Below are 10,403 nucleotides of genomic sequence, written 5' to 3'. Positions count from 1 at the left end.
AACTACCTAACGGCATGTTACCTAATGGCATGTAATGGCAAAGTGGGAGGAAACCGGAGAACCTGGAGGAAACTCGTGGTATTGGGAAGAACAGGCACGGAAATTCAATGTAAACTGTAAGAATGAGCTCAGAATCTGACCCTGGAGCTGTAAAGTGGCAATGCTGCCTACTGTACAACCATGCCACCATAATTCATTTTTTGTATTTGCATAATTCATTCAGTAACTGCTATATCCTTGTCAGGGTCACGGTGGATCCGGAGACTAGCTAGATGTGAGGGAGGAAAACACCATGGGGTGGGACACCAGGGCACCACTCACACTCATTCACACTTAGAGAACCGAGAGGAAACCTGAAACCGTGATATCAACCCAAGCTCAGAACTGATCCGGGGTTCCCATGCCACTGTATCACCAGTTTGCATTATTTCATCATGAGTGTATTTCAGGTAATTTGTGTCTGTATGATTGCCAGAGGCGTTGCTAGATCATTTTTATTGAAGCATGAGCCCCAGTAAAATTTTCCTGATAAATCATTGTCTGATGAGGTAGATTACAGTAGATACATCTGGAAATATGCTTTCCTATTCACCAAACGTTATCATTGACATCGTTTGAATTATTTCGAACATGGAGACTAATTGTAACGCCAGCTGAAGCGAAAATATCCTGCACATCCTCTTCAGATGTTAATTTGCTCAAGAATATGCTCATCAAACACACATGCCTGCAATTTTCAAGTAATCCTGAAGACTTTGGTTCGATTTTTCAGGCGTGTTTGATTAGGAATGGAGCTAAACTCTGCAGGACAGTGCAGTGGCCCTCCAGGACTGAAATTGCCCATCCCTGGTTTAGAAGCTAATTTCACAGTGTTAGTGGCGTCTTCCAGTATATTGTCTGGTATTTGTGTAAACAAAACGTAATGAATTTGTTTTTGGGGCTCTGATGGACTAGAATTGGAGAAAGTAATGAAAATGTGTTGATGGGATTTCAGGTGCCAGCATTGTGTGTATATATATATATATATATATATATATATATATATATATATATATATATATATATATATATATATATATATATAAAATCTCGTCTTTAATTTCAGGAATTTTAATAGAAATTAGTTATGGTCAAGTATCAATTAAAATGTAACCTTGCATTGATTAGCCTGAGTTAATGTTGTTAGTAATTGTTTAAAAATTACCATGGTAAAACAGACTTCCAAAGTATAAAAATATTGAACTTGTCACTGTTATCACCCAAACTTTATCCAGTTTCAATAGCTAAAAAAAAGTATTTTGTAGACAATTTTAGCAAAGCCCTTTGTGGTAAATTAAATTGAACCAATGAAATGATCTGCAGCACATGTTAATGTTTGTTACACAGTGTGATTAAAGGAAAATGTTTTCATGGAGGGGGGGATAGGTAGGTTTGTAAAACTCTTGTGTGGGGGCTGAAATTCTAATGGTTTCCATTACAAATACCATTACAAACCATCAGCTAAGCACTAAAACCATCACCATTATTGGTTCTTAATGGTATCCACTAGACATAACATGCCACCAGTAGAAGGAAACAAATGACCACTAGAGACCCACAGGGACCATTACAATTCCCATTATAACCATTACAAATTCTATGCGGTTTTCAATTTTTTTCCAGCAGGGATTGCACTAAAAACGCCATTTTTTTGGCCATGTTTTTAATCATTTAAGAAATGCCAACTACATACTGCAGAAACAATCCAACGTGCAGATACACACTTTCTCCACTAGAGCTATGTACACGCCTGAGAAGAGGAGAAACTCCTTTTGATTCGAACTTGAGAATCGGTTCTCTTAAAAGAGTCGTTCAAGGCGTGACCGATTCCTCATTAATCAACCATCATTAGGAAGTTAGCGGTACTGCTCAGACTTCAACTACAAACTGAATAATTAATGTTTATTTGGTTGTTCTGGCACTCTTCAGTGATTATACATCATGGGGAGTCAAGGTTCGTCTAAATGTAATACGATAGCTTTAAAGAGTTGTTTTATACACTGCTTAACGAGTTCATTTCAGTGTTTAGGCCATAATACTAAAAATAAATCACCTTAACTTTAATTTCCTTTCATTTAGGTTACGGGTGTAGCTCTTCTGCAGGCGGATTTTCATCCTCGAAAAATGAAAGAGAAAAAAGAAAGACAAAAGTAGGCTTAATCACTCTACTGCTAGTATCCTATATATAGTATCCTAGGGGCTACTTTTCCTCAGTGATTAAGCTCCACTTTGTCAACCCATTTATCGAGTTGCTGTGAACGAATTCAGCATGTTCACGAATTAATTGACTAAAATAGTCCCAAGCTGTATCTAAACCATATCTATCCTCAGCAGTGTGTTTGTTTTTATCCACAGACAGCAGGAATACTACGCGTTCTGCCATGCAGTGTGTCTCAGCTCCTCTCAGCCAGAGAGCATAGAGACTCCTTCTTTATACGAGACGTGGAGCTCAACCAGGTTAGTCTGATAATAATATTATTAGGGTAAGTGCAAATATGTTTGGACATTCTTTGAATTTCCACCTCGTCTAAGCTTTCTTGCAGTGATTTTAATACAGTATTGAAATCCCCAAGCTGTTGACTGTCTAGTAGGGTTGTCATGATACCATAAACATATCGTCTGATACTATACCAGCTGAAGTATCACGATACCATAAACGTATCTCATGATACTATACCAGCTGTAGTATCACAATACCATAAACATGTCTTCTGATACTATACCAGCTGAAGTATCGCTATACCATAAACATGTCTTCCAATACTTTACCAGCTGAAGTGTCACGTTACCATAAACATATCGTCCGATACTATACCAGCTGAAGTATCACGATACCATAAATGTATCGTCAAATACTATACCAGCTGAAGTATCACTATACCATAAACATATCGTCCGATACTATACCAGCTGAAGTCCAACAGAACAATGATCCTAAGCATATTGCCAATTTTACACTGGAGTGGTTCAAAATCAAGGAGCCAAATGTCAAAGATCAGATTGAGAATCTGTGGAAAGTCTTAAAACTTATTTGAATGAAGAGTATTAAATTGAAAGGAAAATCTGTACCATTGCATTACTCCATTTTATATTGATAGTGTTATTGATACACTAAGTGATTAAACAAAGTATGGGTTATGGGTGAATTTTCATTTTGCAGATATCCAAATGACTAAATTTCTGTCCAGATCTATAAAAGAAAATGAGTGTTGCCTCGTCTTTGTTCAGATTAAAAACTGGTACATCACAATCTCTTCACACAGGTGACTGTGGTGGGTTTGATTAGAAGATCCAAACCAAAGCTGACGCATCTTGTTTACTCTCTGGATGATATGACTGGCCCCCATCTAGAAGTCATACAGTGGGTGAATCTTGAGGTATAAAATGCCAGTATAGTATCTGCATATATAGCCTTTTTATGAATACACACGTTTTCTTTCAAAACCTTTACTGACATTCGATGCACATTTGGTCTATTTGTATTGACTGTAGTTTTGTTCCATCATGTGTTGTCATGCACAATTTGCATATTCCGTAGTGTCAAAGAGTGGAAAATATAAATTTACGGAAAGTAAGTGTACAGTTTAACTGGAACCTGCATCCAAGAAATTGCCTTTTCTGATTTTGTATGGACCCATGCAGCTTTTAATAAGCTCCAATTATCAGAACCAATTATAAAACTGCTTGGTGGACCTTTTTTGTAAAATTGTTCCAGCTAATTATTTAGTCATTCATTCATTTGATGAATAACAAAGTACCTTATGAACATGCAACTTATTAAACATCCATTAAAAATAACAGAAACGAGTCAAGCACCATATTGCAACATTTCTGTTTTCACCTTAATGAGTCCAGGAATTTGGAAGCACAGATCTCTTTACCAACAGGATCTGCTGCTTTTGACATGATGTCTATTAGCTTTGAATTGGTTTTTCTGCTTTAGCGTTACTAACTGGTACTGGCCATCACTCACTGTGCTAATTGCTAGGTTTTCACTGAATTTGCACTGTAGTTTTTTTTTCTCTCCTCATGGTAAGCAGCACTTACCATGTGCTCCCTCTGCATCGTCTGCTATGAGTATTCACATCTGCCATCACACTAACTAGCAGGGTCTTGGCTGTGTAGCCACTAGCATGAGTGAGTGGTTTTTTCTCCCCATAACACATGCTGTTTATTGCTGAGTCTGCAACTGGATTTCCATTAAACGACACTGGGGCTGAACTCCATTTTCCTCCAAATGCAGATCCCTTGTTTTTGCTCACATGGGTTGGATTTCCCCAATTTTATCACAGTATACCACAAGTGGTTAGCCACACTGCAAGATTTGTGTTCATGCAGCTTGGGATTTGACGATAGACACCAGCTATGTGGTCACTGCTCGCGGATTTGGATCCTCGTTTGAAGTTGAATCTGTCGAAACCCCTGAGGTCTAAACTTGTTTCTGAGGCTTGTTAGTGGCAAACTCTCATCTTGGTGATGACTGATGAGCAAAAAAGAAAGCGGTCTGGTTACTTTCTAGGCGAATAACAACTTGGCTTCAGTGATTGCTAAGCTGAAATTGAAGATTCAGACGTTGAGGTTATACACTCTGAGGCTCATGCCCTTCAACAGAACCTTCCTCATTAAAGGAGCAGGAAGTTTGTCAGGGTTGTTCTTTGCCAGGTTTGCCTTGGATAGAAAATTGCAGTTTTTGGAATCAAAAAACCAGTTTGTCCCAATGGACCCATCATGTGCCACCTCTAACTCATCTCAACCAGGTCCCACGTTCAGGGCCTAGACGAGGCCCCCTGCCACTAAAGATGCCACTTGATTCTACTCAAGTTACTCCAGTCATAATAAGTACAGCAGTTTTCATCCAATTCTAGATTTGAGCCAGTAGAGCTAGTTTTTAAAAGATTCTTCATTTTCCTATGCTAAGAGCATCTGATGTAGTGTCAAGTCGAGCAATCACCGGGCTGGCTCACATCACAAGGATCTGTACAACTCTTATTTCCATGTCCCAATCACCCCACAACAATGATGCTTTTTACGTTTTGTCTTCAAAGGACAGGCATTCCAATTCAAATTCCTACGCTTCATTCACTCTCTAGTGCCTTGGGTGCATTTTAATGTGTGTATATCTTTCTTCCCTGATGGCCAGTGGCATAAGGATCCTGCTCTATTTGGATTACTAGCCCCTACATGTCCCAAGCAAGGAGAAGGACATTCAGGGTACATCCACTCTCCTCACACACACAATATAGTGCTTGGCCTTATAATGAGCAGGGAACATAATTAATCAGCAGGCAAACAGTTGCAGTACTGGCTTCAGTTCTGAATGGTAGGACTGATGACGGCAGCCTCAGTAGTAATACTCTTGGGTTTGCAGGATCTTTTGGGACTGTGCAGTGGTGCAGTGGACACACTGTCAAGAAGCTGCATATGTCCAGTCAAATCTGCACTCAGAAGCAGTAGGACATCTGGGGAAGGTTTGTTGATGCACAGGTAGACCACTTTGCCAACGTCAACACATTACTGGTTGTGGATCTCACCCTTCAGACAACCCAGTGGAATAGGATGCACTGGAACATGACTGGTTTCTCCATTTATTATACACATCTCAAGGAAGAGGGTTGATGACCACTGACATACACAGTATGTGTTAATAATGAATAATATTATCAAATGGGTATATTGATTAATTGTTTTTAAAACACACCTATTATGGTTTTGAAACGTGCCTAATTTTGTTTTAAAGGTCTCATACAATAGATTTATATGCATCCAAGGTCCAAAAAAAAACTTTAATGTGCTCATAATTTAAACTGCAATATTACATTTCCCCCCCCCATTGCCAAAAATGACTTGTTCAGTGATCAGTTCTAAAGGATTCATTCTAAACTCCTCCTTTCAGAGAGCATACTCTGCTCTGATTGGTCAGATGTCCCAGTCTGTTAAGATTGGTCTATTGCTGTCAGCGAGCAGCCAATGAAGACCAGAGGCGGGGCTTTTTGTTACAAACCTACATGGGTCGTATCAGCTGTTCAGAATCGGTTCCTTCTTTTGGGAGTCAATAACTCGGTTTATAACTCTGCACTTTGTGCACTTTGATTTTTGAAACTTTGCAAATGTTTTTACATTCACAAACAGCTATACAACACATTACATGAAAGGTAATATTTGAAAAAAACATAATAGGTGCACTTTACCAATAAACACTATGAATTAATCACTCTGCTGTTAACAAACATCTTCTTCTTTTTTTTTTTTTTTTTTTTTCTCCCCCCCACCAGGATGTCAATATGAATCATTGTGTTATTTCGCCTGGGTCATATGTCAAAGTAGTGGGAAGCCTACGCTCCTTTCAGGTGTCTTTTTTGCTCTTAATGTTTTTAGTGCTATACATCAGATAATATACAGGGTGTCCACAAACTCTCCATACGAAGGGGGCTATATATGGCAGCACCACGTCAGTTTTGCGTTCGTCAGCGGATGTTCCTGGACGCCCACTCCTTGGTCGGTCCGCAACACTTCCAGTCTTTTCGTATTTGTTAATACGTTTGGCAACAGTGCTGTGTGATGTGCTTGCCATGTTTCCTGTTAAAGTCCATCACAACCTTGCGGGCAGCTTCCCAATCCAGCCATGAGAATGATTTCAATACAAAAAAAACAAAAACATTTTGGAAGACATTTTGCAAAAATGTATGAATTTCTTATATGTATGGAGACTTCTGGAGACACCCTATAGTACATACAGTGTCCCACAAAAGTGAGTACACCCCTCACATTTTTGTAAATATTCGATTATATGTTTTCATGTGGCAACATTGAAGAAATGACACTTTGCTACAATGTAAAGTAGTGAGTGTACAGCTTGTGTAACAGTGTAAATTTGCTGTCCTCTCAAAATAACTCAACACACAGCCATTAATGTCTAAACCGCTGGCAACAAAAGTGAGTACACCCCTAAGTGAAAATGTCCAAATTGGGCCCAAAGTGTCAATATTTTGTGTGGCCACCATTATTTTCCAGCAATGCCTTAACCCTCTTGGGCATGGAGTTCACCAGAGCTTCACAAGTTGCCCCTGGAGTCCTCTTCCACTCCTCCATGACGACATCACGGAGCTGGTGGATGTTAGAGACCTTGTGCTCCTCCACCTTCCGTTTGAGGATGCCCCACAGATGCTCAATAGGTTTTAGATCTGGAGATATGCTTGGCTAGTCCATTACCTTCACCCTCAGCTTCTTTAGCAAGGCAGTGGTCATCTTGGAGGTTTGTTTGGGGTCATTATCATGCTGGAATACTGCATACTGATCATGCTCTGCTTCAGTATGTCACAGTACATGTTGGCATTCATGGTTCCCTCAATGAACTGTAGCTCCCCAGTGCCGGCAGCACTCATGCAGCCCCAGACCATGACACTCCCACCACCATGCTTGACTGTAGGCAAGACACATTTGTCTTTGTACTCCTCACATGGTTGCAGCCAAACAGCTTGACACCATCTGAACCAAATAAGTTTATCTTGGTCTCATCAGACCACAGGACATGGTTCCAGTAATCCATGTCCTTAGTCTGCTTGTCTTCAGCAAACTGTTTCCTGGCTTTCTTGTGCATCATCTTTAGAAGAGGCTCCCTTCTGGGACGATAGCCATGCAGACCAATTTGATGCAGTGTGTGGCGTATGGTCTGAGCACTGACAGGCTGACCCCCCACCCCTTCAACCTCTGCAGCAATGCTGGCAGCACTCGTACGTCTATTTCCCAAAGACAACCTCTGGATATGACGCTCAGCATGTGCACTCAACTTCTTTGGTCGACCATGGCGAGGCCTGTTCTGAGTGGAACCTCTCCTGTTAAACCGCTGTATGGTCTTGGTCACCGTGCTGCAGCTCAGTGTCGGGGTCTTGGCAATCTTCTTATAGCCTAGGCCATCTTTATGTAGAGCAAGAATTCTTTTTTTCAGATCCTCAGAGAGTTCTTTGCCATGAGGTGCCATGTTGAACTTCCAGTGACCAGTGTGAGAGTGATGACACCAAATTTAACACACCTGCTCCCCATTCATACCCATGACCTTGTAACTCTAACAAGTCACATGACACCGGGAGGGAAAATGGCTAATTGGGCCCAGTTTGGACATTTTCACTTAGGTGTGTACTCACTTTTGTTGCCAGCGGTTTAGACATTAATGGCTGTGTGTTGAGTTATTTTGAGGGGACAGCAAATTTACACTGTTACACAAGCTGTACACTCACTATTTTACATTGTAGCAAAGTGTCATTTCTTCAGTGTTGTCACATGAAAAGATATCAAATATTTGCAAAAATGTGAGGGGTGTACTCACTTTCGTGAGATACTGTAGATAGGATAAGACCTTTGCAGGTTGTCCTTTTATATAGCTGTTATGTCCAGTCAGTTGTAATATAACTGCAGTTATATTACAAGAAAGACGGTATAATACCTCCTGTATGAGCATGTGCAATTTGACTTGTAGAATTTTTCTTGTGTCAGCACCACAGGTCCATGGTAGCTTTCAACATTCGCTGTCTGGACGACTTTAATGAGATCACTTCGCACATGTTGGAGGTGATACAGGCCCATCTGCATAGTGATAGCAGCTCATATAGCAGGGTGAGAGTGGTGTCATGAGTACACTATTACTTTATGGCAGTTGGTTGTTGTTGGCTTTATTGTACTAAGTAGTGAACTGATGGGGCAGTTGTAGCTCAGTGTTTAAGGCATTGGCCGACTGGGTTACTGTTTGGAAGGTTCAAATCTCAGCTCCACCAAGCGTAATAGTATCAGTTTTAAAACCAATTACTTTCTGTTTTGCATGTACCATTTTCTTGTTCCAGATGAACAATGAGACATCAACTATAATAAACACATCACATGCAAGTGACCCAGCCACCATTGGTTTTACAGCCAATCAGAGGCAGGTGGGTGGACATCCTTTCCAATTTAATTCCACACATTCTTACAGTCCCTTTCTTGTTCTCTCTTTCTCACACACACACACACATACACACACATATACACACACACACATACACACACATATACACACATATACACACACACACACACACACAGACTGGTGCATTTAAGTTTAGAACTTAAGATGATAATGCAGGCAATGTCTGTTTTTTGAGGTTTATTTGGAAAGATATGAAGTCTAGTAATGTGCATGCATTTGTAGGCACTATATAGTGCTCCCTATTGTATTACTGTGGAATTCTCTGAACTGTTCTGTAGGTATTTACTTTGATTAAGAGCTGTCCTTTGGCCGAGGGCATCAGTATGGAGTGCCTGAGGAAGTCGCTCAAATATCTCTCCCTCTATGACATCAGGTAGAGGCTTAATTTATCACACACTTTTTGTCTTTGACTTTTGTCATGCAGAGATTGATGTGAAAAGGTGTTTTTGGAATTTTATTGAATTTTAATATGACCTCCAAATAGATTTTTTGCTTGCTTACTGAAACCCCCTGCTCTAGTAACAAGTGATTTATCCCGGTTACTCATTCAGGTGGAAAATATTGACCGTTATAAACATGTATACATTGTAGAAGCTACTGTCAAAATAAAATAACCTTTTTTCCTGAACAATGTTTGATTAAAGTTTTCAGTAATTAATAAATTTAATATGAACCAAATACATGTCTTTGTGTTGTAGGACTTGCCTGCAGTTTCTTATAAACGAAGGGCACATTTTCTCCACAATTGATGACTTCCATTTCAAGTCTACTAATTTATAGTATTTTATTTTATTTTAGTAATTTATAAGTAATTTGGTGGTTTGAAGACAGTCTTTAAAAATGCCATCATATTTTTTGTATCGAGTGGACGATTTAAATGACAATTAAAAAAAAAAAAGCCTGTCCTTGTGTATTTCAGTTATTTACATAGTTAGAAATTGATTTGTAAATTAATAATCTAGAATGCATTTGTTTTTGGTGATTTGTGTTGTTTTGACTATAGCTTTTGCAGATGTTTGAAATTGTGTTTAAATATATAACTTGCATAGTAACTTGTGTGGTGTTCTTACTCACAATTTGTTGTATTGTGTTCTCTGGAGAGTTGGGATAATAATAAAGAAAGCTTGCAATTATTTTTGGCTTGTTTATGTATATATAAAATTGTTTAAATTGGATGTATAAGTGTGAAATTTAAAAGAAAAAAAAAAAAGAAGTGGTGAAACTGCACATTTGAAGATCGGCAAGACGAGACCAGACTAGATGTTCGTAAACTGTTCGCTTTTATTTTTTCCAGTTTTCAACTGCTCGGTGCTTTTCTGCTCACAACGGTTGTAAAGAATGTTTCTTTGAGTTACCGTAGCTTTTCTGTTCGTGCAGAAATGTTTAATTTTTTGGTTTTTCATCATTC

General features: G+C 39.2%; 1 protein-coding gene across 3 annotated transcripts; it reads left to right on the top strand.

Annotated features, from left to right (window-relative positions):
- The first annotated feature begins 1,682 nt into the window (after positions 1 to 1,682).
- Positions 1,683 to 10,128, top strand: LOC108272412 (replication protein A 32 kDa subunit). 3 transcript variants are annotated; one of them, XM_017480825.3, is made up of 11 exons: positions 1,683 to 1,993; positions 2,119 to 2,189; positions 2,395 to 2,496; positions 3,303 to 3,416; positions 5,180 to 5,250; positions 5,408 to 5,507; positions 6,312 to 6,386; positions 8,530 to 8,649; positions 8,874 to 8,957; positions 9,274 to 9,368; positions 9,694 to 10,128. In XM_017480825.3, the coding sequence occupies exons 1-11, from the start codon at positions 1,981 to 1,983 to the stop codon at positions 9,773 to 9,775; spliced, it is 927 nt and encodes a 308-aa protein (XP_017336314.1). In that variant the 5' UTR covers positions 1,683 to 1,980; the 3' UTR covers positions 9,776 to 10,128. The 3 variants fall into 3 exon arrangements, with proteins under 3 accessions (XP_017336314.1, XP_053539882.1, XP_053539883.1); XM_053683907.1 differs by lacking the exons at positions 5,180 to 5,250; positions 5,408 to 5,507 and having other exon boundaries at positions 1,728 to 1,993; XM_053683908.1 differs by lacking the exons at positions 5,180 to 5,250; positions 5,408 to 5,507; positions 6,312 to 6,386 and having other exon boundaries at positions 1,736 to 1,993.
- The last annotated feature ends 275 nt before the right edge of the window (positions 10,129 to 10,403 follow it).

The sequence above is a fragment of the Ictalurus punctatus genome, chromosome 12, assembly GCF_001660625.3.
Source record: "Ictalurus punctatus breed USDA103 chromosome 12, Coco_2.0, whole genome shotgun sequence".
Taxonomy (NCBI): Eukaryota; Metazoa; Chordata; class Actinopteri; order Siluriformes; family Ictaluridae; genus Ictalurus; species Ictalurus punctatus.
This window is presented reverse-complemented; position numbering and strand designations above follow the sequence as displayed.